The sequence below is a fragment of the Eleutherodactylus coqui genome, chromosome 13 (genome assembly GCF_035609145.1).
Source record: "Eleutherodactylus coqui strain aEleCoq1 chromosome 13, aEleCoq1.hap1, whole genome shotgun sequence".
Lineage (NCBI taxonomy): Eukaryota > Metazoa > Chordata > Amphibia > Anura > Eleutherodactylidae > Eleutherodactylus > Eleutherodactylus coqui.
The window spans coordinates 5,236,263-5,263,139 of record NC_089849.1 but is presented as its reverse complement, the minus strand read 5'-3'; the positions used below and the strand labels follow the sequence as shown (position 1 = coordinate 5,263,139).

The 26,877-nt window shown below is 51.5% G+C and overlaps 1 protein-coding gene across 2 annotated transcripts; it reads left to right on the top strand.

Annotated features, from left to right (window-relative positions):
• Positions 1–233: 233 nt before the first annotated feature.
• On the top strand, positions 234–26,664 carry ZFP64 (ZFP64 zinc finger protein). Of its 2 annotated transcripts, none has more exons than XM_066586357.1 (6): positions 234–401; positions 1,025–1,255; positions 2,722–2,874; positions 5,715–5,777; positions 14,842–15,093; positions 24,471–26,664. In XM_066586357.1, the coding sequence occupies exons 1-6, from the start codon at positions 359–361 to the stop codon at positions 25,673–25,675; spliced, it is 1,947 nt and encodes a 648-aa protein (XP_066442454.1). In that variant the 5' UTR covers positions 234–358; the 3' UTR covers positions 25,676–26,664. The 2 variants fall into 2 exon arrangements, with proteins under 2 accessions (XP_066442454.1, XP_066442455.1); XM_066586358.1 differs by lacking the exon at positions 234–401 and adding an exon at positions 462–618.
• Positions 26,665–26,877: the final 213 nt, after the last annotated feature.

The following is a 26,877-nucleotide window of genomic DNA, read 5'->3' as shown; positions in this document are numbered from 1 at the left end:
TACACAGTTACATGCAGCTGGTCGCACACTCGGCTCTGCTACACAGTTACATGCAGCTGATTACACACTCGGCTCTGCTGCACAGTTACATGCCGCTGATTACACACTCGGCTCTGCTACACAGTTACATGCAGCTGGTTGCACACTCGGCTCTGCTGCACACTGGGCATTCTCACACACACCGCTCTACTACATGCAGCCCTCCCCGCCCCCACGTGACCGTCACATGACATCACAGGTCCTTCTCCCTCCTGGGTTCCAGCATCTCCCGCTAATAAGCGCCGTTGCCGGCCTCGCCGCCCCCCGGACCCCCCGTCTGACACCCCGGAGCCGGCAGCAGGGGGTACCCCGGCCGGACATGAACCCTGCCGCAGCCGCCGACGGATTCCCCGGCGTGCAGTGTGAGTACCGGGAGGCCGTGCAGGTTCCGGGGCGCCGCTCTGGGCGCCAAGTGGGAGGCGGGAGCCCGGGAACCGGCCTGCGGGATAACGGGGCCCCGGAACAGCACTGATACAATGTAGCAACCCGCTCCCAGCCTGCACCGCGGCGGCTGCAGGTCGAAGACGTGGGAGACAGTGTGTACGGGGTGCTGCATGGTATACAGTATATACCCTGCTGGTCAGTAACGTCCCGCCTGAAGGGAGTGTATATATATATTCACACACACCTATACACACCCACTGCCAGTAACATCCCCCCCCCCCCTAGAAGCAGTATATATATATACACACAGACTCTTATGTCAGCTGTCTGAGAGCACCTCTGTCTCTGTGGCCCGTAACAACCAATCACAGCGCAGCTTTCATTTTCTACACTGCTGATGTAAATTGGAAGCTGCGCTGTGATTGGTTGTTATTGACGACCCACCCCTGTGGTATACGGTGTATATCAGTTTGTGAATACACAGTACGCAGTATATAGGGGATCTATACGTGTCAGTCCATCCAGTCACATGATGGAGGTTACACAAGGGGAGGGGCGCCCACTACTGGTTGCTGGATGTAATCGCCTTTCTGCGCTGTAGTTTCAGGCGCGGCCGCGGTGCTGGTGGAGCTCAGCGCTGATGTTCACATCTGCGGCCTCTGCAGGAGCCACTTCAATAACCTGGATGCCTTTGTAGCGCACAAGCAGAGCGGCTGCCACCTCGCCGGCGCCGGAGGAGGAGCCAACACCGTCCAGTTTGTATCAGCGGAAACGGTGACTCCGTCTCAGACAGCAGCGCGGACCATCACCTCCGAGACGCAGACCATCACCGGTACGTGCCGGGCGCCACGCAAGTCATCCCATAACTTACAGAGAACCGCCAACACGTGGCAGTAACCCTCATTCCTCATCTGTCTGTTTATCCGCTTGCTGTCAGTGAATGGAGACTTTGTGTTCCTCTCTTGTCCCACTGCACAGCTGAGGGTTTGTTACATTTGTATGCAGTCTAGATCGTGTTCTGTGGACTCCAGACTGATACATTGTAACAAACTACCAGGACACAATGGATGCTTTACCTCGCAGAGGGATGCCTGCACTGCTACAATGTAACAAACCGTCAGCTGGGAGAATTGATGGGTCAGTCCCTCTATATAAATAACAATGTTCACATTCAGTTGCAGCAATCAGAGATCCTGGATATTAGAAATAGAAAATACTTCTCTGGGAGAGTGTTGGGGGCATCTTTGTGATCTGTGCAGGAAGGGGGAGGAGGTGAGCTGTGATCATTCCCTATAGACTTCTGTGTTGGGAGCATGCTTTGTGATCTGTGATCATTCCCTATAGACTTCTGTGTTGGGGCATGCTTTGTGATCTGTGCAGGAAGGGGGAGGAGGTGACCTGTGATCATTCCCTATAGACTTCTGTGTTGGGAGCATGCTTTGTGATCTGTGATCATTCCCTATAGACTTCTGTGTTGGGGCATGCTTTGTGATCTGTGCAGGAAGGGGGAGGAGGTGACCTGTGATCATTCCCTATAGACTTCTATGGGCATGCTTTGCTATCTGTGCAGGGAGGGGAGGAGGTGAGCTGTGCTCATGCCCTATAGACTTCCGTAGGAGAGTGACCCGAGTAGGGCAGAGAGTTGCGCTGTGACATCCGGGTGATACAGCCATTGCTGTCGGGATGACGACTTCTTCCGAAGATGTTCAATAAAACAGTGAACACCCTCTTAACCATTTGTGAGCCGCTCCGGCTTTTGGCCAGCTTGTGGCTTCACCCCAAACGTGAGGTAGCTAGCAGCTAAGGCCGCGGTCACACGGGCTACATGTATGTGAGGCTGATGGGGTCCAACATACATGTATGTAGCCTGAAAGACCCCGTTGGACACCATCAGCCTCACATACTGCGTTCTGTAGCCCACGGCCTCCTTCACCCGGGCGACACAGATGGCATGTATGTGAAGCCCTCTCCGATCAGTTCCTTCACATTTCTGATGTTTTGTAGCCTGCGACATTTTTCATCTTTCCCGTAGCCAGGGCTTGTTTTCAGGGTAGGGCTTATATTTCAACCCCCCCCCCCCCCCCCCAAAAAAAAAGAAATTCTCGCTAGTGTTGCTACAAAGTCGCAGTATTGTCGCAAGAAAGCACAGCGATATGACACAGCCCAGCGATGCGGAGATGTCGTGTCACCCCGTGTGAAAGAGGCCTCGTAGCTGTTGATGCAGGGCTGGACAGGACCATGTGGGGGCGCTTCGCTGTGGGGTCCGGGGTTTGTAATAACTTAATCTTTTTTTTTCAGTTTCTGCTCCAGAATTCGTCTTTGAACACGGATATCAGACCTTCCTGCCCAGTGAGGGGGCGGCGGCCCAGAGCGGCGGCATCGCCACGAAATGTCGCTCCAGGAAAATCTCCGCTTCCTTATCCCAGAAGAAGCAGAACTGCCACTACCCAGGTGACACTCCGGGGGGCTGCGCTGTAGACCCGGCCCTGAACCCCTTAGTGATGGGGGTGACGCTCCGGGAGGCTGCCGTGTAGACCCGGCCCTGAACCCCTTAGTGACGGGGGTGACGCTCCGGGGGGCTGCCCTGTAGACCCGGCCCTGAACCCCTTTGTGACGGCGGTGATGCTGGGTGGGCTGCCCTGTAGACCCGGCCCTGAACCCCTTAGTGACGGCGGTGACGCTGCGGGGGGCTGCCCTATAGACCCGGCCCTGAACCCCTTAGTGACGGGGGTGACGCTCGGTGGGCTGCTGTATAGACCCGGCCCTGAACCCCTTAGTGACGGGGGTGACACTCCGGGGGGCTGCCCTGTAGACCCGGCCCTGAACCCCTTAGTGACGGGTGTGACGCTCCGGGGGGCTGCGCTGTAGACCCGGCCCTGAACCCCTTAGTGACGGGGGTGATGCTCGGCAGGGCTGCCCTGCAGACCCGGCCCTGAACCCCTTAGTGACGGGTGTGACGCTCCGGGGGCTGCTCTCTAGACCTTGCCCTGAACCCCTTAGTGACGGCGGTGATGCTCGGTGGGCTGCCCTGTAGACCCGGCCCTGAACCCCTTAGTGACGGCGGTGATGCTCGGTGGGCTGCCCTGTAGACCCGGCCCTGAACCCCTTAGTGACGGGGGTGACGCTCCGGGGGGCTGCTCTCTAGACCCGGCCCTGAACCCCTTAGTGACGGGGGTGATGCTCCGGGGGGCTGCTCTCTAGACCCGGCCCTGAACCCCTTAGTGATGGGGGTGACGCTCGGGGGGGCTGCCCTATAGACCCGGCCCTGAACCCCTTAGTGACGGGGGTGACGCTCCGGGGGGCTGCTCTCTAGACCCGGCCCTGAACCCCTTAGTGACGGGGGTGATGCTCGGCAGGGCTGCGCTGTAGACCCGGCCCTGAACCCCTTAGTGACGGGGGTGACGCTCCAGGGGGCTGCGCTGTAGACCCGGCCCTGAACCCCTTAGTGACGGGGGTTACGTTCGGAGGGCTGCCGTATAGACCCGGCCCTGAACCCCTTAGTGACGGCGGTGACGCTTGGTGGGCTGCCGTATAGACCCGGCCCTGAACCCCTTAGTGACCAGGGTGATGCTCCGGGGGGCTGCCCTGTAGAACCGGCCCTGAACCCCTTAGTAACGGCGGTGACGCTCGGTGGGCTGCCGTATAGACCCGGCCCTGAACCCCTTAGTGACGGGGGTGACGCTCCGGGGGGCTGCTCTCTTGACCCGTTCCTGAACCCCTTAGTGACTGGGGTGACGCTCGGTGGGCTGCCCTATAGACCCGGCCCTGAACCCCTTAGTGACTGGGGTGACGCTCGGGGGGCTGCCCTGTATACCCGGCCCTGAACCCCTTAGTGACGGGGGTGACGCTCTGGGGGGCTGCCCTGTAGACCCGGCCCTGAATCCCTTAGTGACTGGGGTGACGCTCGGGGGGCTGCCCTGTATACCCGGCCCTGAACCCCTTAGTGACGGGGGTGACGCTCTGGGGGGCTGCCCTATAGACCCGGCCCTGAACCCCTTAGTGACTGGGGTGACGCTCTGGGGGGCTGCCCTGTATACCCGGCCCTGAACCCCTTAGTGACGGGGGTGACGCTCCGGGGGGCTGCGCTGTAGACCCGGCCCTGAACCCCTTAGTGACGAGGAGTTTTAGCTCCCCTTTCCGAAAGTCATAGTATTTTATTTCCCTGTCGCCTATCTTGCAGCGGGCGGTAGGTTTTATTGGCACCACTATAATGTATTGTACAACTGTTAGTAAGTTTTTCTGCAGGCAGCGAGAAAAAAACACCTAAATTCTGCTGCTGTTTTTGTTTGCTTGTTTTTTTTAAATGACATCATAAGCGTTTTCCGCCGGTCGGTACGATTACCACAAGACCACAATTATAATTATTTTTTAGGTTTTTCCACTTTTTAACAATAAAACCCTTTTTTGGATTTTATTTTTTTTGCATCGCTGCATTTAAAGTCCCTGAAGTGTCTTCGTTCCCGTGGGCGGAGCTCTGAGAGGTGTAGCTTGTATTGGTACCATATTGGGGTACATGTGGAATAATCAGCATGTGAGTCTTTTGTACGAGTCATTATTAAGTTTTTATTTATTTTTATACAAAGCATGAAAAGTGAACATAAGAGCAGTTTTTGTTACTAATTTTTATGTGTTTTCTTTCCTTTAAAGCATTAGCTTCCATCCCCGAGGGTCGATGACATCACAGGGGCCGCGCTCCCGCTGTGAACCCTTTACATGCTGCGATCTACTGTTACAGCGAGGGGCCGTGCCATCCACAGGCTGTAAGTTTACGTCCTGTTGTGTTAAGTACCATTCATCCAGGACATAAACTTACATCCTGTGGCATTCAGGGGTTAAAGCAGGGATTCCTAAACTCCAGTCCCTAACGACGCCCCAGAAGGTCGGGGTTTCCGGATATGCTGTAGAGGAGACTGGTGGTAAGGCGCAAACAAGAATGACATCACCTGTAATACCAAGGACCTCCTGAAACCCTGGCCTGTTGGGGTCATGAGGACTGGAGTTCGGGAAACAGTGCTTAAAGGAAAACCGCCAGCATGCGCTGTTCCTGACGGCGAGTCGCTCACGGGAGGGTCACTCTCCTATGATAGGCTGGGGAGGTGTGTGCATGTGGCTTCCGGCCTGGTGACACAGCGCCTCCACGGGGGGTAATGCAGGGACTGGCCGGGGGGCGCTCCGCTCCAGCTCCGCCCCCTCTGTGGCACCTGGAGGGGTCGTTGTGGAAAGTCTAATAATCTAGAGAAGTATAAAGCCTGCAGTGACGCAGAACATTTCTCCTTCCTCTCTGACTCCAGGCTGCCAGTTCAAGACGGCGTACGGAATGAAGGACATGGAGCGCCACCTGAGGACCCACACAGGTACTGTAGAGGCGGAGGCCAGGAAGCCGTCATATTGTCACATGGCAGAGTAGAACCCTCCGCCGCTTCCTGCTGTGTGTTTTGCTGCGGATCTTCATGCAGAATTTGTTCCAACGGGCAAAAGCCATCCGCGGAATTCCGGATCAGAGAATTGCGCTGTCGTGAGTTTATGCGTAAGATGTGGCGTTACTACTTGGGGCAAAAACGCTGGTTTCCACTCAGAAGTCGACATGTAAGTTTTGCCCATTGATGGGGCAAATCTGCGCTAAAAACCTCTGCAGAAAACCGCAGATTGTGGCACATGTTGAGGCAGGAGTCCGCTGTGTGAGCACACCCGACCGGCGTCGTACCTTAAGGCGACCTCCCGGGGTGCAGACCAAACTACAATGTGTGCAGCAGCATTACAGAACCTTCCCTGCTCCGTTCCGTCACTATTAAGTAACCGCTGAGTTGTTGACGGTACATTCAGTAGAAGTTACAGAATAAGTAAGTGAACCCTTTGAAATCACTTGCATTGGTCACTATTGGTTTGTGGCTATGGTGGAGGGGACATCACGGTCTGGGGCTATGATAGAAGGGGCAGGATAGTTTGGGGCTCTCTGCTCCTCGGACGCCGTGTGATCATTGGGGGAACAATTAATACTCTTTTCTTAAATCAGATAATTTTTACTGAAGTTAGATTTTGGAATACAGTCATCCCTCGGGCTGTACCGGCTGTACCGGCATGAGCGGCATATACATAGAAGAGATCGTCACCCACCGCTAATCAGGACTATATAGAAACATATTGTATCTCCCCCCCCCCCCCCCCCCCGAAAAAAAGACACACAAAAACCCTCCACCTTCTCACCCCACCTCCTCCACATCCCATCAGCCTTCCTACAACTCCTCAATATGGACTGTCCCTTATATATGGCGGGCCATCTTTATCCCCCGTCCAAGGATGCAACCTCTCTTATCTTTGCAACAAACTCTCCTCCTGTAGGGGGGGCAATTGCATCCAGCAGACAGTAATCGGCTTCATGCCTGATACAACGCTCTGACCTCCCAGCGGAGGGCGCCAATCTACAACCCCGATACAACGCTCTGACCTCCCAGAGGAGTGCGCCAATCTACACCCCCGATACAACACTCTGACCTCCCAGCGGAGGGCGCCAATCTACACCCCCGATACAACGCTCTGACCTCCCAGCGGAGTGCGCCAATCTACAACCCCGATACAACGCTCTGACCCCCCAGAGGAGTGCGCCAATTAGCAACACCCGATACAACACTCTGACCTCCCAGCGGAGGGCGCCATCTACATCCCCGATACAACGCTCTGAACTCCCAGAAGAGTGCGCCAATCTACACCGCCAAAACAACGCTCTGACCCCCCAGAGGAGTGCGCCAATCTACACCGCCGATACAACGCCCTGACCTCCCAGAGGAGGGCGCCAATCTACACCCCCGATACAACGCCCTGACCTCCCAGAAGAGTGCGCCAATCTACACCCCCGATACAACGCCCTGACCTCCCAGAAGAGTGTGCCAATCTACACCCCCGATACAGCGCTCTGACCCCCCCAGAGGAGTGCGCCAATCTACACCCCTGATACAACACTCTGACCTCCCAGAAGAGTGCGCCAATTAGCAACACCCGATACAACACTCTGACCTCACAGCGGGGGGCGCCATCTACATCCCCGATACAACGCCCTGACCTCCCAGAGGAGGGCGCCAATCTACACCCCCGATACAACACTCTGACCTCCCAGAAGAGTGCGCCAATCTACACCGCCAAAACAACGCTCTGACCCCCCAGAGGAGTGCGCCAATCTACACCGCCGATACAACGCCCTGACCTCCCAGAGGAGGGCGCCAATCTACACCCCCGATACAGCGCCCTGACCTCCCAGAGGAGGGCGCCAATCTACACCCCCGATACAGCGCCCTGACCTCCCAGAGGAGGGCGCCAATCTACACCCCCGAAACAGCGCCCTGACCTCCCAGAGGAGGGCGCCAATCTACACCCCGGATACAACGCTCTGACCCCCCAGAGGAGGGCGCCAATCTACACCCCCGATACAACGCTCTTACCCCCCAGAGGAGTGCACCAATCTACACCCCCGATACAATGCTCTGACCCCCCAGAAGAGTGCGCCAATCTACACCGCCGATACAACGCCCTGACCTCCCAGAGGAGGGGGACGCCAATCTACACCCCGGATACAGTGCCCTGACCCCCAGAGGAGTGTGCCAATCTACACCCCCGATACAACGCTCTGAACTCCCAGAAGAGTGCGCCAATCTACACCGCCAAAACAACGCCCTGACCTCCCAGAGGAGGGCGCTAATCTACACCCCCGATACAGCGCCCTGACCTCCCAGAGGAGGGCGCCAATCTACACCCCCGATACAACGCCCTGACCTCCCAGAAGAGTGCGCCAATCTACACCCCCGATACAGCGCTCTGACCCCCCAGAGGAGGGCGCCAATCTACACCCCCGATACAGCGCCCTGACCTCCCAGAGGAGGGCGCCAATCTACACCCCCGATACAACGCCCTGACCTCCCAGAAGAGTGCGCCAATCTACACAGCCGATACAACGCTCTAACCCCCCAGAGGAGGGCGCCAATCTACACCCCCGATACAACGCTCTGACCCCCCAGAGGAGTGCGCCAATCTACTCCCCCGATACAATGCTCTGACCCCCCAGAGGAGTGCGCCAATCTACTCCCCCGATACAACGCTCTGCCCCCCAGAGGAGTGCGCCAATCTACACCCCCGATACAACGCTCTGACCCCCCAGAGGAGTGCGCCAATCTACACCCCTGATACAACGCTCTGACCTCCCAGAGGAGTGCGCCAATCTACTCCCCCGATACAACGCTCTGCCCCCCAGAGGAGTGCGCCAATCTACACCCCCGATACAACGCTCTGACCCCCCAGAGGAGTGCGCCAATCTACACCCCTGATACAACGCTCTGACCCCCCAGAGGAGTGCGCCAATCTACACCCCTGATACAACGCTCTGACCCCCCAGAGGAGTGCGCCAATCTACACCCCCGATACAATGCTCTGACCCCCCAGAGGAGTGCGCCAATCTACTCCCCCGATACAACGCTCTGCCCCCCAGAGGAGTGCGCCAATCTACACCCCCGATACAACGCTCTGACCCCCCAGAGGAGTGCGCCAATCAACACCCCCAATACAACGCTCTGACCCCCCAGAGGAGTGCTCCAATCTACACCCCCGATACAACGCTCTGACCCCCCAGAGGAGTGCGCCAATCTACTCCCCCGATACAATGCTCTGACCCCCCAGAGGAGTGCGCCAATCTACTCCCCCGATACAACGCTCTGCCCCCCAGAGGAGTGCGCCAATCTACACCCCCGATACAACGCTCTGACCCCCCAGAGGAGTGCGCCAATCTACACCCCCGATACCACGCCCTGACCTTCCAGAAGAGTGCGCCAATCAACAACACCCCATATACAAGTTCTGGCCCTGATGATGAATATCAACAGGATATATATCATTAGTCGTCTGTACTAGATCATTCCAAGCTTCCCCCGATCTCACACAGTTCCCCCACCGGACGCATCAGATCTGCGCCGTCCGTGTAACGCCGCGGACCGCCGGAGACTCGTCTAATACTCATTATACAACTAACGGAGTCGCATAAACTCTGCACTGAACACAAATGTGACCCTGGTTGACCTTCAGAGATCTCACTGGACTCGGATCAACGCTGCGGTCGTTCAGCTTCACCCCTACAGCCCAAAGCATCTGCCCATTGTTACCTTTATTGGTATAGGATATTAACCCCTCGTAGCTCCAGAACACCCAAGAACATTCAGCAAAGGGTGTTGGGCTGTAAGTACAGACACTGACCGACCCGAGCAGCAAACGTGTCGTAACTGAAGAAAAGTAACTCTGGGGAACATCCTAAAGCTTCTAAGCGGTTCACAACTATAAAAAGACCCCAGAATGTACCTGTTCAAGAAGACACCCCCCCCCCCCCCCTTCTCCCACGGTGAAAATCCTTCCAACATAAAAAAACACCCCAAAAACTGTCAGTTTAGGTTCCTGCAGAGGGCGGAGGGGTATATACTGAATCCATCTAGTTGTAGCATCTGCTTACATTTATTCCATAACTAATTGTCAGATATCGTCCCCTTTTTTCCCTTTCACCCCTCACATACCGTTATGGGGGGCTACAGCCTCTCATTTTACGAACTCCTCTGCCATACAATCCCATTTGTCCCCTCCTTCAACTGTTGGGACACCAAAAAATATACCCAAACATTTGTAATTGCCGCCCCTCCATGCTGTTTATCCCTATAGAGGGTCTACAGTTTGATTCTAGCAGACTTCTTGTTCTGTAATAAACGCCCAAATATCGTGATAGAAGCCAAACCAGAGAATTCTGAAGTATGAGGAAGAAATGTCCAATGTTGGGGCAGAAGGATGGAAGCATGTGACCCAAGGAAGCCGAGGAATGGAAGCATGTGACCCAAGGAAGCCGAGGAATGGAAGCATGTGACCCAAGGAAGCCGAGGAATGGAAGCATGTGACCCAAGGAAGCCGAGGAATGGAAGCATGTGACCCAAGGAAGCCGAGGAATGGAAGCCTGTGACCCAAGGAAACCGAGGAATGGAAGCATGTGACCCAAGGAAGCCGAGGAATGGAAGCATGTGACCCAAAAAAGCCGGAGGATCAGGAGTCAGCTGCACCCATACTGCTGGGGACTGTTACCAGGCTCTTGAGCAGAAGGAGAAAGAGGTAGAGCAAGAAATTCCTCAACCCACAAGGAACTGTCTAGTGAAGCACACAGAGTCCTCTAGGATGGAGAAAAAGTGTTGTTGTGAAGAAGAGGAGGAGAGTGCTGGTTGTGGGGTATTCCCTAACGGGAGGAACAGAGGCCGCTGTCTGCAGACCTGACACCTCACGAGAGGGCTGCTGTCTTCCAGGTGCACAAATCACAGATGTGTCTGATAGGCTGTCAGAACTCTTCAGTCCTACAGAACACCACCCATTCCTACTAATACATGTAGGACAAATGGCACTGCAAAAAGGACCTTGCAACTATCTGCAGAGACTGTGAAGACCTCGGAGAAAAGGTGAAGGAACTAGGAGCTCAGGTGGTCTTTTCATCCATCCACCCAGTGGATGGTCATGGAATAAGGAGATGGAACAGGATTCTAGAGGTGAACAACTGGCTACGTCGATGGTGCCGTCAGCAAAGATTTGGATTCCTAGACCAAGGAGTGAATTACCTATATGATGGACTGCTTGTCCTCCAGTGATATATCGGGTCTTATACGATTCAGGACTTCTCTGTTTGTTACTCTCTCCGTCCAGGGTATACACAGCAGCTTTCGGCAGCAGCTCCAACACATCAATCCTCCTCCTATCGGCTTCCCTCGCAGTCCCACTCTCACATCATACATGGCTCTGGTGTAATCAGGGGTTTGCACTATCCTGCATTTGGTTGTTATACTGATATAACTATTCTTCCAAGTAAGATGAGGTCTCGCACGCATTCTATGTCCTCGTTGTCGAGTTTGATTTGAATTTGGCCATTTTTTGCTGTGGTCATAATTTTAGTCTTCTTCATTCAGGTAGAGGCCCATTTTATCACTTTTAATCTTCCATATCAGCTGCTTCAGAGCGGCTTCTGTTTCTGCAGGCAGAGTTGTGTCATCCACATAACGGAGATTGTTGATGTTTATTTCACCTATTTTCAACCAGATTTCCAATTCGTCTCGGTCCATTTTCCGCATGATCACTTCTGCATATAGGTTAAACAAGAAGGGTGACAGGATGCAGACCTGTTTTATGCCTTTGCCGATCCCAAACCAATCCGCTAAATTGATGACCTCATAATCGTCGGGACCAACACCGAACAAGAATTAATAAAATTCCATAAGAGATTCAATGCATTCCACCCACCATAAACCTGACATTAAAGGGGTGGTCTCGCAAAACCAAGTGGGGTTATACACTTCCGTATGGCCATATTAATGCACTTTGTAATGTACATCGTGCATTAAATATGAGCCATACAGAAGTTATTCCACTTACCTGCTCCGTTGCTAGCGTCCTCGTCTCCATGGTTCCGTCTAAATTCGCTGGCAGCTTGCTTTTTTAGACGCGCTTGCGCAGTCCGGTCTTCTCCTTCCAGCACGAGCCGCTTCAGTGTGCTCCCCGCTACAGCTCTTCTGCGCATGCGCAGACGAGCTGTCACTGCTCGGGAGCGCGCTGGAGCGGCCATTCTGTACCTTCCTCTGTTAGAGGAAGGTGCAGAGCTGCCGAGCTGTCCGGAGAAGCCGCCCAGCTGTCCCGCCGTCCAGCTGTCCTGGTAAGTGATGGGCCAGGGGGGCTGCCGCTGCGCCGGGCTGCGCCGGGGGGGGGGGGGGGGGGGGGCTGTCGCTGCGCCGGGGGAACTAGCGCTGGGCCGGGGGGGGCTGTCGCTGGGCCGGGGGAACTAGCGCTGGGCCGGGGGGGGCTGTCGCTGCGCCGGGGGAACTAGCGCTGGGCCCGGGGGGCTGTCGCTGGGCCGGGGGGGCTGCCGCTGTGATGGGGGGGGGGGGCTGCGCCGGTTACCTTCTGCCTGGCGGTGGGTGACTGGTCGGCCGTGTTCACTTCAGGGGTCCGGTCGGCGGCTGCGGGGCGTCTGGTTGCCATGGAGACACAGCTGGTAGCGTCTCGGGAGCGCGCACGTCGGGCTACAGCAAGCGATGCGAAAAGAGCTGGCGGCCATCTTGGGAAAAAGTTTTATAAGTTGCTGGAACGGTAAGTAGAAACCAGCTAGGAAAGTCATTTACAGGGGTAATTAGTAATGTATGTTTAATTAGGGGGACTGGGCAAAAAAAAAAAATTCACTGCTTCCTCGAGACATCTCCTTTAAGCTACTCGTCTACGGAAATCTACTTTTTGGACACCACCATAAAATTTCAAACAACTCAATACAGATATCCCTATACCGGAAACCAATTGATCGTCCCACATACCTCAGATAAGACTCCACCCTAAACACATCAAAAAGTTCATCATCTACAGCCAGGCCATCAGATACAACCAGATCTACTCCAACCCAACAGACAGAGAGGAACAGTTATACAATCTCAAAAAGACATTTTTTTAATCAGGGCTGCCATCCCACCTCAACTGATGACCAAATCACCAGAGCCGCCAGGATACCCAGGAATCGCCAGAGCCGCCAGGATACCCAGGAAATCGCCAGAGCCGCCAGGATACCCAGGAAATCGCCAGAGCCGCCAGGATACCCAGGAAATCGCCAGAGCCGCCAGGATACCCAGGAAATCGCCAGAGCCGCCAGGATACCCAGGAAATCGCCAGAGCCGCCAGGATACCCAGGAAATCGCCAGAGCCGCCAGGATACCCAGGAAATCGCCAGAGCCGCTAGGATACCCAGGAAATCGCCAGAGCCGCCAGGATACCCAGGAAATCGCCAGAGCCGCCAGGGTACCCAGGAAATCGCCAGAGCCGCCAGGGTACCCAGGAAATCGCCAGAGCCGCCAGGATACCCAGGAAATCGCCAGAGCCGCCAGGATACCCAGGAAATCGCCAGAGCCGCCAGGATACCCAGGAAATCGCCAGAGCCGCCAGGATACCCAGGAAATCGCCAGAGCCGCCAGGATACCCAGGAAATCGCCAGAGCCGCCAGGATACCCAGGAAATCGCCAGAGCCGCCAGGAGACCCAGATATCAGCTACTCCAATAGACAGAGAAGGAAGGAAACAGTCGTTTACCTCTAGTAGTGACCTACAATTCACAGCTTGAGGTACTAAGGAAAACTACAAAGAAACTCCATCCTACCTTCACAAGGATGACCATCTGACCACCATATCCCCGGACCCTGCGCTTTTGTGTTACAGGAACCTCCAAGTCTGAGGAACTTTATAATCAGGAGTGCATTGTCCTCCGGCACACAGACAGGAATTTATCCCTGTAATGTAAGGAGCTGTAAGACCTGCTGACATTTATGGACCGCGGACAGGATACAAATCCCCAACACACAGCAGGACTACAAGATCCCGGGGACATTCACATGTTCCACATCCGATGTTGTGTCCCTGATCCGGGGCAGTAAGTGTCCTGTTGGGGGGCTTTATATCAGGGAAACAGGACAAAAACTGAGACCCAGGATGAGATCTCACTGCCACTCTATTAGAGAGGTAAAGGCGGAATTACCTGTGGCAAAACATTTTTGTTGTCAGGGACACAACATGGAGCAGATGAGAGTTATCATACCGAAGGGCAACTTCAAGTCACAGCGTCACAGAAGAATTAGGGAGTACAAATTAATGGCCATGTTTGATACCCTCAAGAATGGAATGAACCTCAGCCCGGGGTTCTTACATAAGTGGAAAATATGAAAGGTCTGAAGGAGGTCAAGAGGGATATTGTCTTTTTTTTTTTTTTTTAATTCATTTAAATTGATTTGTAAGAATGTTGCCATCCAATAGGTGGGGCTGCAGGACTAGTGTTTCCATCTCTATGTTTGGATTTTAAAGGAGAGATAACAGACATCATAAAACTGTCACATTCCTTAGCCCAGTGGACTGATTAAGTATTTATCTGTTTTCTCAGGTTGTTTAGTGGTATTTTAAGACTGGAGTGTGAGACAGTCTCAAATTTCTGTGTGAGAACATTTATTTAGATCAAGAGGGGTGTCATCTCTGCATTTGTGTTATAATTGTGCCCCATCCAAAGTAGTATCATTAGCCTGATGAAGGGTTGATAACCGCCTAATAGCTCGCTGTAACGACATGTATTTTTGTTCGCCATTGCAAGGTCTCCTATCTACAGGATTACTGGGTTTTTCTCACTGAGAACAATCACACTGTACCAAACCTATTTTTCGTTTTTCCACAAGGGATGCATGCCCCCCACCTCAACCCTCCTGAATGGCATCAGAGGGGGTGAGGGGAGGGGGGGGAGGTGTGTCCTGAGGGAAACTTTAAAAAGTCTGCTCAGTGATCACAAACAATACTACGTATTGAGGAATTGCACTATATGCAGGTATTTAACCTGGATCTCCGTTTCCTCCAGGAGACAAACCGCACAAGTGTGAGACCTGCGGAAAATGCTTCAGCCGCAAGGATAAGCTGAAGACGCACATGCGCTCCCACACGGGAGAGAAGCCGTATAGGTGTAAGGAGTGCGACTACAGCGCCGCCGACAGCAGCAGCCTCTGCAAACACCAGCGCATTCACACCGACGAGCGTCCCTTCAAGTGTCAGATCTGCCCCTACGCCAGCCGCAACTCCAGCCAGCTCACCGTGCACCTGCGTTCGCACACAGGTAAGTCAGCCGGCGGGGTGCAGCTCCTGCCTCCCATTGCTGCTTGGATAAAAATCCTTCCTGTAGTGAACAATGATAAATGGCGCAGGTTACTGGGAGCGTTGGCCAAGTAATTGCTGCCTGCAGCTGTTGATGACACCACATAGAGCAGAATTTAAAGTCTGACTATTGTTCTCTGTTATCAGCCATTTCAGGCTTAAGGCCCATTTAAACTCAAAGATGATTGCTCAAAAATCGCTCATACAGTCTGAGTGACAGCTTTGAGTGATCATTTTGCATAAACTACTAAGTAGCTACTCAGATACTTAGTAGCTTATTAGCGTGCAAATAAAGCCTTACACTGAATGCAGATAACAGCTGGAGTTCTGTTATCTGCATTCAGCTCCATTGTTCTCTAGCAGGGTAGCTGCTGAAAGAATGCTATCAGCGCTACCTGCAGAGAACTCGGCATGCGGTCCTGATAAGCAAGAACAATGGTTTTCAAGCTGGCTTGAAGTCAGCGATGAACGAATAGTGCACGATGGGCACGCGTTTAGACGCAGCGATTATCACTCAAAAGATGTCTTTTAAGCGAAAATCGTCTAAATGGGCCCTTAAGGAAAGAAAAGTATAGCACAGGCAAAAACTATCTATCACTTCATGTTATCAGCCAGTCTGCGCTGGGAAGAAAAACCCTGATTGTACCAACTGACACTAGGGCTGCTTATATCACAGCACTGATATCAGCCGCTCCTCTTATAACTCTGCAGTACTGATATAACCTCCAGAGACATCATACACTCGTTGTCAGTAACATCCCTCCCCCTAGAAGGAGTGTGTGTGTGTATGTATGTGTGTGAGTATGTATATATAATATATATATAGTGTGTGTGTGTATGTATGTGTGTGAGTATGTATATATAATATATATATAGTGTGTGTGTGTATGTATGTATGTGTATATATGTGTATATGTATATGTATACACATACACAGTTACTGACAGTGATTGTATGTAAATATATATATAATTACATACAATCACTGTCAGTAACTTCCCTCCCCTAGAAGTTGTCGGATGACTAAAACTTTTATCTGTGTGATTGGAACGTTAATATAAGTAAAGGCCCTTTTACACAACGATTATCGCTTAAAATTCATTGGCAGATGATTGCTCAGCTGGGCGTGTGTTCTGTGATAACCATTGCATAGACACACCCATCTGAGCAAACAACTCCTGGAGGAAAATGCAATAATTACAGCCATTAATCTACATGTGTAATTTTATTAACAAATGCCGGCAGTTCGTTCAATCGTGCGGTTGTTTAAGCGATAATTGTAGCGTGTAAATAGCCTTACAATATCAGAGCAAAAAGACCGACCGCTTGTGGGGAGAATCTAGTACACTGTTGCACCGCCTCTAGCTTGGATACAAGACGCGATTCGGGAGGGCATAGAGGCTCTAGTACCCTGTTGTACCGCCTTTAGCTTGGATACAAGATGTGATACAGGCAGGCATGGAGGCTCTAGTACCCTATTGTACCGCCTCTAGCTTGGATACAAGATGTGATACGAGGGGCATGGAGGCTCTGGTACCCTGTTGTGCCGCCTCTAGCTTGGATACAAGATGTGATACGAGAGGTATGGAGGCTCTACTATCCTGTTGTACCGCCTCTAGCTTGGATACAAAATGTGATACGAATGGCATGGATGCTCTAGTACCCTGTTCTACCGCCTCTAGCTTGGATACAAGATATGATACAGGCGGGCATGGAGGATCTAGTACCCTGTTGTACCGCCTCTAGCTTGGATACAAGATGTGAAACGGATGGGCATTGAGACATACAGGTTTCATATGTTGACTCCCGCATATTGCTGCACATTTGCTATAACTGACCCTTCATCACACAAACTTGTAGGCTGCCGAAGTTGGCATCCAAGACGGTCCCATACTTGTTCTATTGTTCTCTCTTCAGGAGAGAATAGCTACATTGTAACTCATTAAGGAAGTTGAGGATTTCCTTGACATCAGAAGTAACTCTTCAGGATATTGAAGGAAAAGAAAGCAAGCCCAGGAATGGAAGCATGAGACCCAAAGAAGCCAAAGGATCAGGAGTCAGCACCCATACTGCTGGGGAACCGGTACTAGGCTCTCACGAAGGAGAACAATGAAGAGGTACAGCAAGAAATGACTCTACCCACAAATATCAGTATAGTAAGCACTTAGAATCCTCTTGGATGGAAAAAAGAAGTGTTGTGAAGAAGAGGAGGAGAGTGGTGGTTGTGCGGGAGTCCCTATGGAGAGGAACAGAGGCCGCTTTCTGCAGACCTGACACCTCATGAGAGGGCTGCTGTCTCCCAGGGGCACAAATTAAAGATGTGTCTGATAGGCTGTCAGAACTCTTCAGTCCTACAGAGCACCACCCATTCCTACTAATACGTGTAGGGACAAATGACACTACGAAAAAGGACCTTGCAACTATCTGCAGAGACTTTGAAGACCTCGGAAAGAAGGTGAAGGAACTAGGAGCTCAGGTGGTCTTCTCATCCATCCTACCAGTGGATGGTCATGGAATAAGGAAATGGAACAGGATTCTAGAGATGAACAACTGGCTATGTTGATGGTGCCGTCAGCAAAGATTTGGATTTATAGACCATGGAATGAATTACCTATATGATGGACTGCTTGCTAGAGATGGGTTGTACCTTACAGGCAGGTAAGCATATATTTGGTGGGTGCCTTGCTTCACTTATTAGGAGAGCTTTAAACTAGAACAATATGGGAAGGGAAGTCAAAGGTAAAAACATACAGCTAATTAATACATCTGAGAACCTCGCTATTAGAAGTGGGAAGAAAGAACAAAGACAGACAATTCAGAAGGCAAGTAGAGGAGTAAGAGACACCGATCACAAACTAAAATGTTTCTACACAAATGCCCACAGCATGGGAAACAAACAAGGAGAATTGGAGCTCCTAACACGGGAAGAGAAATATGATGTCATAGGCATCACGGAAACTTGGTGGGATGATACAAATGATTGGATACAAGGCTTGAAGGATACAACTTATCTATAAGAAACACACCTAATAAAAGGGGAGGAGGTGTTGTGTTGTATGTTAGGAGAACATTCATCTCCACCGAGATTCAAGCTTCAGAGCTGGGAGTTCTGTAGAAACTGTTTGGGTGAGAATACAAGGAGAGAACAGCAGAAAGGACACCATTGTAGGCATTTACTATAGGCCGCCGGGACAAGCAGAAGATATGGAGGAACTCTTTCTACATCAGATGGCCAAGCTCTCAAAGAAGCCCAACATGGTGATCATGGGAGATTTTACCCATCCAGACATTTGTTGGGAATCTCTCTCAGGTAAAAGTAATGGATCCAACAGATTCTTATCCGCTCCTGCTGACAACTTTATCTTCCAAAAGGTAGAAGAGAAAACAAGGAGATCTGCTATCTTGGACCTAATTCTTACCAACAGGGAGGGAATGGTTGAGAAAGTTAAGGTGGCTGGGACCTTAGGAGGCAGTGATCATGAGATCCTTGGAACACAGAACCTGCACACATGTTAAAAAGGAAGTTTAAAACTATGTTTATCAAATTGAAAGAAGAATATAATGTGGTCGGCAGAAACTGTAGGGCAAGGGTCAGAAAAGCTAAAGCTGATAATGAATTGATGCTTGTAAGAGAGGCCGAAAACAATAAAAAAGGATTTGGGGGTCAAAAGCAAAAGAAAAGTCAAAGATGCTATTGGATGCTTACAGGATGAAAATGGTGAATTGGTTAAGAATGATGGTGAGAAGGACGAACTTTTAAATTCCTATTTTGTATCAGTTTTCTCTCAGAAAGTAGATGGAACATCAGCTGATCTTCCCTGTGCTATTAGGGGAATACAAGAATGCAGGCTATCTATAAGCAAAGAGATGGTGAGGAAACACTTAGCTAACTTACATGAATTGAAGTCTCAAGGTCCAGATGAATTACATCCTAGGATACTAAAGGAAGCAGCGGAGGTAATTGCTGAACCACTCACTGTTCTCTTCTACTTGGGTTGATCAGGGAAATGCGGTGGATATAGTATATCTTGACTTTTGTAAAGCATTTGACAAAGTATCTCATACCATACTTATTGTAAAAAATTGAACAAATATGGGATTGGCAAGGCAACTATTAGGTGGATTCACAACTGACTGAGTGATCGTATTGAAAGAGTGGTCATAAATGGATATTAGACAGTGAGGGGATCAATGAATGGAACAGGTTGCCACGGGAGGTGGTGAGTTCTCCTTCAATGGAAGTGTTCAGAGACTGGTCAGGCATCTGTCTGGGATGATTTAGTGATCCTGCATTGAGCTCCCTGCTCAACATCCCTTTGAACTCCACCATTCTGGGATCCTATAATCTGTTTCTATGAAATCTGCTGACCGGGGAGCCACAGAAGTGTGACAATGTTGTGGGGGCTCCTGTGACCCCCTTGTGTGTGCGGCTGAGAATTATCCTGCTGGAAGCCGCCATGAGAGGAACACATGTGGCTGCAGGATGTCCTGAACATATCGCTGAGCTGTCATTGTCCCTCGTACCACTACTAGGGGGGACCGACTGTCATATGCGATGCTCCCCAGACCATGAGACCAGCAGGGGGCAGTGTGCCGCTCTGCAGCAAAGGCAGGATGGAGGCGATCACCCCGAGGTCTCAAGACACAAACACGGCCCTCGTCAGCACCCAAACTAAACATTGATTTATTGCTGAAGAAAACCCGCTTCCCCTCCATAGCGTTCAGTTTCATCCTTCACAACATCAATGTAAACGGAGGCAATGCTGGGTGTCAAAGACACAGGGGTGTAAGAATGGCGCCCCCTGTCCCTGAATGGTGGACAATGAAACAGTTGGAGCTGCTGGTGCTTGTCAGACGATCAGACGCTCCTCTCTACTGGTAGTCTGTAGGGGGCGTCCTGAGCCCGGTCACCTTTTGTGCCCCCATCCACTAGTCCCAACACCTCCCAGAAGTCTGGTCAGACGCTCCTCTCTACTGGTAGTCTGTAGGGGGCGTCCTGAGCCCGGTCACCTTTTGTGCCCCCATCCACTAGTCCCAACACCTCCTAGAAGTCTGGTCAGACGCTCCTCTCTACTGGTAGTCTGTAGGGGGCGTCCTGAGCCCGGTCACCTTTTGTGCCCCCATCCACTGGTCCCAACACCCCCTAACAGTCTGGTCAGACGCTCCTCTCTAATGGTGGTCTGTAGGGTGGCCTGAGCCCGGTCACCTTGTGTGTCCTCACACATCCACTGGGCCCAACCCCTTCTAACAGTCTGGTCAGATGCTCCTCTGTACTGGTGGACTGTTGGGCGTCCTGAGCCCGGTCACCTTGTTTGCCTCCATCCACTGGTCCCTACACCTCCTAACAGTCTGGTCAGAACAGCCGGTGGGGGACAATTCATCGATATGACCATCCAGCTTCTCACACCCCAATAATGCGCCCCCCCTCTGGTAATGGGGTGAAATCTCTTCTCTGCGTCGTAGAGGCGTCTAGTGGTCAACAAGCTCTACAAGCGGAAGAAGAGGTCACTACACACAAGGAGCCTCCGAGAGCCTCTTATAGGCCAAAGGGGGAACCACTTCTATGGCCTCCGGTGACCGTCCATCTAATTACCACAACTTTCATCATCTACAGATCTGCCTGAGATGGGACCGGATGCCGGGATACTACAGGAGAACGACGACTTCTTCTGGGGGCGGATGTTTTAAATTTTTTTTTTTTTTTACAAAGCGTGTATATGTGACAGCTCTCCGCGTCTCCTCCTCTTATAACACTCCAGTGCTGCTCTATCCTCCGAGACCCCCCTATATCTGGCAGGTCGTACTCCGGTACCGTGACACAACTGATGTGCTACTAAATCTTCAGCGCTTCGGATGAATGTCCAACAGCCGCTGCCACGTAATCCCGCTGCGCTAAACGTAAGCTCCTATATATCCTCGTACTTAGAACTTCAGATTTGTCTTTCACAAGCTCCGTGATGTAAAATAATCGGGCGGGAAGGAGTTAAACGCCTGAAGAAATCGCATTTACAGCCATAAGAAGCCGTTAAAATTCAAATTTTGTCTGTTTATGGGGGAAGTGAAGCACTTAGGCGGGAACGTATATACACTTATATCAGCCCCCCGATCTGCGGAGGATAATCATCCTAAATGCATATTGATGTGTTTGATCCGCACACGAAAGCTTTTAGTGCGATTAAGTGTGAAATTCATCCGCGCCCCCCCCCCCTCCCCCGACCGCCGCGCGTTGTTTACAGAACTGAGAAATACTTCATTATTAGATGAATACATTTCAGTAAAATAAAGGAAAGCGGCGAGCGGGCCTCCTACTGATATTCTAATTAACCGCACTGTGAACGTATAGCGAGGGGAGCGCGAGCTGAAGACCGCCATCAGTCATACAGCGCCACCGCCTGCCGAGGGGTTAAGAGTTTACTCTACCCAAAATAACTAAAACCCCGGATACAAGAGGATCCCTCCGACTAGTGACAGCCCACAAGGTCGCCATGGCCCCGGAGGGCGTACCGGTCTCCAACGCTTCCTGCAGGCACAGTGGTCGCACTTCACCTGGAAAACCACGTTTTTTGTTTTTATCTAATATCTACGTTTTTTACAGGCGTTTCCTTTCTTTACGGCGCGTTTCGGACACTTATCTCTTTTTTGGAGAGAAGCCTACAGGAAAAAGCCCGGCCCAGAGGCTGCTGCCATTTTGAAAAAAAGCCACAGACCCCAAAAAAACGCAGTAAAAGAGAAATCACCGTTAAAAAGGCGCGATGCTTGTGGGGTCTTTCATATTTAACTACCGGCCCACAGAAAACAGCCGGCACATTTTTGGCACTAGAAAAAAAATGCTGTCAAAATCACCAAAAGTGCTGCATTATTAGGAAGGTCCCCACGGATCTGATATAGTGCTGACCTTCATCCGGAGAGGTCACCAGTGTTAGTCCTGGACAGCCCCCTCAGTGCCTTACTACGGGGGTCTCCTGTTCATAGGAAGACTAATAGATAGTATGCCCCATATTGGGCCATCCCTGGGGGGCTCAGGACCCCCGGGTATTCCATACACTCCCATTGCTAATAACGACCCCCCCCCCCCCCCCAATCAGCTGGGCTCTGGGAGAACCTGTCGATGGGCTGAGATGCTCCAAAGTGAAAACCCCCTTTAAAGGCTTCATCCCTTATGTTAAATATTACTCTTCATGGAGATTGTAATTATAGCAGTATTTGCCTTTTACTTCTGTATTACGGCACCCCCTGGTGGTCACAGTGTATAGTGCGGGTGACACGTGGGCTGTTACTCTTCCCATAGTCACATAGCGATCCTGTGTTCGTAGCAGGGCAGCCAATAGGAGTGGCTTACTGCTGGTTCGGAGGAGTAGCCCCTGCCGCACATGGCGGTGTAGCTGAGGAGTCTCCTGCTGTCCTGGTTAACAGTTTCAGACACACAAATTTTGGTTTTCACAGTTTTCTAAAAACAATCACAGAAAATTGCCATCTACTTACTGACTCAGGAGGGCTGAAGGTCTGCCACTTTGTATCCACTCTGTGTGGGAGTATACACCAAGCAGCCACCCCCTTCTATATTAGCAGGTTGTGTGAGTGGCTGTCTCGTCGGTGTCCCTCACAGGTGTAATTAGCTCCCTCATTTGGTGGTCTGCTACCTGCATGTTGAGGGGCCGCAGCTATCTGCCCTCCTCAGTCAGTGAGTATACGGCCGGGTTCTGTTATTGCTTTTATGTTTTTATATTTCCTCTTCTGTGACGGATTCACACAGTTTTCTGCTTCAGGGGTTTTAGCTCCGTTAGTCGGCTGTTTCTACGGTTACTGAAGTACAATTGTCAGTATTTCATAAGTTTTCACACTTTTATTGACAAATACATCAAGTTTAGGCAAAGACCTTTATCTATAGCATTGACCCTTCAAGCCTTCTGCACTTCACCCCAACATGCTGGATATCAAATTGTGGGCCAAATCTTGACGGGTGACAACCCATCTTTCCTAATCAGTGCTTTTCTGTGTTTGTTTGCCCATCCACTTTTTGAGGATTGGCTGCAGGTTCTCAATGGGATAGAGATCTGGGGAGTTTCCTTGCCACGGACCCAAAACATCAATGTTTTGTGCACCGAGCCACTTGGTTATCACTTTTACTTTGTGACATGGAGCTCCATCGTGCTGGAGAAAGCAGTGTTCATCATCAAATCACTCCCGGACGGTTGAGTGAAGTAGCTCCCGGACGGTTGGGTGAAGTAGCTCCCGGACGGTTGGGTGAAGTAGCTCCCGGACGGTTGCTGGGATTGGACTGTAGAGGACTTGAGTACAGTATGTTATCTGATGAAGCGCCTTCAGAGTGTTTGGGACATCTGGAAGAATGACTACCGGTGAAGAAAAGGTGAGCGTTACCATGAGTCTTGTGTCATACCAACAGTAAGACATCCTGGGGCCATTCACGGGTGCGGCTGCTCTTCATCCCTGGAGAGTGGGCTCACTCAAAGCCTAAGATACTGCCAAGAATAAAGAATGGGATCTAAACATCCTCCAGGAGCAACTTCTCCCAACCATCCAGGAGCAATTTGGTGATGAACACAGTTTTCTCCAGCGTGATGGAGCTCCATGTCACAAGGTAAAAGTGATAACTAAGTGGCTCGGTGATGATATTTTGCGTCCGTGGACAGGAAACTCCCCAGATCTTCATTGCATGTAGAACCTGTGGTCAATTCTCAAAAAGTGGGCGGACAAACAAAAACACAGAGAAGCACTGATTATGGTGAATGGGTCATCAGTCAGGATTTGGCCCAGAGTTTGATATCCAGCATGTCGAAGTGAAGTGCAGAAGGCTTGAGGGGTCAACACTGAAATATGGAGTCTTTGCCTAAACTTGATGCATTTATCAATAAAAGTGTAAAAACTTATGAAATGCTTCTAATTGTACTTCAGTAACCATAGAAACAGACGACTAACGGAGCTAAAAACCCTGAAGCAGAAAACTGAAAACCCAAATGTGTGTCAGTCTCAAAACTTTTGGCCACAATTGTACAAGGGAAGTAAGAAGGAACTATAGTGTCAGCTGCCAGAGGGGGGAAGGAGACTGATTCTGAAGAAATGAATGGGGGTGTGTGATTGTGGGGTGAAGGTGGAGGGCGGTGGATACCCCTGCCCATGACCACCATTTTTCATCGGTGCTCTGGTGAGTGCTGCAGCATGTCGATGCTTATCCAAGGAAGGTGGTGCCTTCGTTCTGCGGACTGGTGGGGGACCTGATGGCGTAAGATAGTCCATTACTAGATTTTCCCAAAAGTCCCCTTTTAGTTTTGAGGTTTCCACATTTTGCACCTTCTTCCCTTTCGTCCTTTTGTATTGCAGGCGACGCACCTTTCCACTGCATCCTCTGCAACTCCAAGTTCAAGATCAACTCTGACCTGAAGAGACACATGCGAGTCCACACGGGGGAGAAGCCGTACCACTGCGAGTTCTGCAATTTCTACTGCGCGATGAAGGGGAACTTGAAGTCGCACATACGGATGAAGCACAACGCCGAGAGCACGTTTAAATGCAATCAGTGCGAGTTCCAATGCGGCAGCAAGGCCGATCTGCGGCAACATTCACGCTCCCACTTACCGGAGCAACCGGTGAAATGCCCGGAGTGCAGCTATTCCTGCGCCAATAGAGCAGCTCTGAAGGTTCACGAGCGGATCCACTCCAATGACCGACCCTTCAAATGTCACTTCTGCAAGTTTGACACTAAGCAGCGAAGCAACCTGACCACTCACATCAAGAAGGTTCATGGAGACCAAGTCAAGGAGAAGTCCGACGCGCAGAAGACGGAAGGCAGTTTTCAGCGGCCGTCCATGGCGCGGAAAAATAACAAGGTGGAAGCCAAAAGAACATTTAAGTGCGACCTCTGTGAGGCGTCGTTCGTCAGGGAGGACTCGCTGCGCAGTCACAAGAAGCAGCACAATGAGTACATCATACAGAAGGGGCAAACCTTGTCTGTCCTGCAACTTACCATCAATCCCGTGAGCGAGAGCGGCGGCGAGGAGAGCCCGGAGGCCGTTTCACCTTCGGCGCTCAGTACGGAGAAAGTGGAGCAAAGGCTTGAAGAGAAAGACGATGCTGAGACCGAGGATGCTGCAGAGAGGAAGGCGACTAACAACCAGCTGCAGATGCTCAGCCATGTCAACCTCATGGCGTCTCCTCAGACAAAGACCTCTCGAAGCGCTGACGTAGAGCTGGTCATACCCGCTTCACCCACGCCAGCCGACCCTATAAATGAGGAACTGATAGAGAATGAGGTGGAGCGCAGCCAGGAGTCCAACCCGACCTTCATCAACGCTGCCGGCATGACCTGCTCCGACCTGGAGGGCCTTAACGTCTTAATCCAAGAGGAGTCGGACGATGTGACGGTGGTGAAGGTGGGAGGCGATGACTCTGGTGCGCCCAACTCTCCGTCCTCCCCAGATTACCCTTCACCGACGGCTGAATCACCCAAAGAAAAGTCGTCATCCAGGATGGTGAAAGCCCTGATGTCCTCTGCGCTGCGGATACCATTCCGCACGGACTACATGTAGGGTAGAGACAGATATAAACTATGCATCCGCACATGCCAGGGGAGTTGGTTGTGTTTACCGGGTTGTCCATATACTGGGGACGCTGGCGTGATGGCGCAAATCCCTTCTCTTATCTCCAAATCTTCCCGTACCGCACAGATGAGGCCCTCGCCATCCTCATAAAAGTCCTATTCGTACAGCGGTGGGTTCGGACTCCAGTGCACATCCGTTCTGTTACATGGCGTCAGTGATGTGGCGAGAAGAGACGCAAAATGTACTACAACGATAGACGCCAATGATATTGGTGTGAATGTAGAGCAGTCGTACGGCGACCAGAAGTAGAGGAGGGCTCTCATACCTGATGAGTTGCACCATTTTTCCCTACTCGCTAATTGATGTACTGTATGACATTAGGAGCGCTCACCTGCTATAAAGGCGGGGACCACAGTCAGGCGCAGGCGCGACTGGAGGGCGGAGTCTATGGGATCCCCTCTTTAGCCCCACTACAAGGATCTGGACTGTACTGTTGTAGGCTCCCGGCGGCGGAGGCGAAGCACAGGCGGGAAGGATGGAGCTACACAGTTAAGGCTACAGATGTCCGTGGGGTTTCAAAGAGTCCAGGGAACAAATGCAGGTGTACTACAAGTTCCAGACGAGGTTTGGCAAGGACAAAGCCTGAGTGCAGGCAGGAGAAGCAGAAGGCCGGTAGGGAGGACTACTGGTTCCAGCCACCGTAATCCAATGGAAGGTGGAGTTCAAAAGCAGTCTGGATGAAACCAAGTTGTAGGTGAACACTCCTCCGAGGGCAGAGATGAAGGGCGGAGCCTCATACGGCACGAAGAAATGCGCGTGTCTTGGGGCTCATTCACATGGGCTTATTTTCAGTCTGAATTACATGCATATTTTTTCGTGCATAATATGGACAGCGAAAACCGCTGCGATTAGTCAGATGTATGTAAAGCATCACGTCACCGATGGAAATCAACTATTAAAGTCTGAGTTTACGTAAAAACACAAGAAATACGTTGTTGCATGCGCTTTCACTGAGTTCAGTCGTGTTGGCAGGCGATGGGTTAACAATAGATGAGCGAGCACGCTTGGTAAGGTCAGTTACTCGAGCGAGCCTCGCTCTTCTCGTGCATCTGCCTTCTCTCCCCCCCCCCCCCCCCCCCTTCCCCTCCCCCGCTGCCCTCTTCTCTAGTTAACAATATAGAGACATCAGT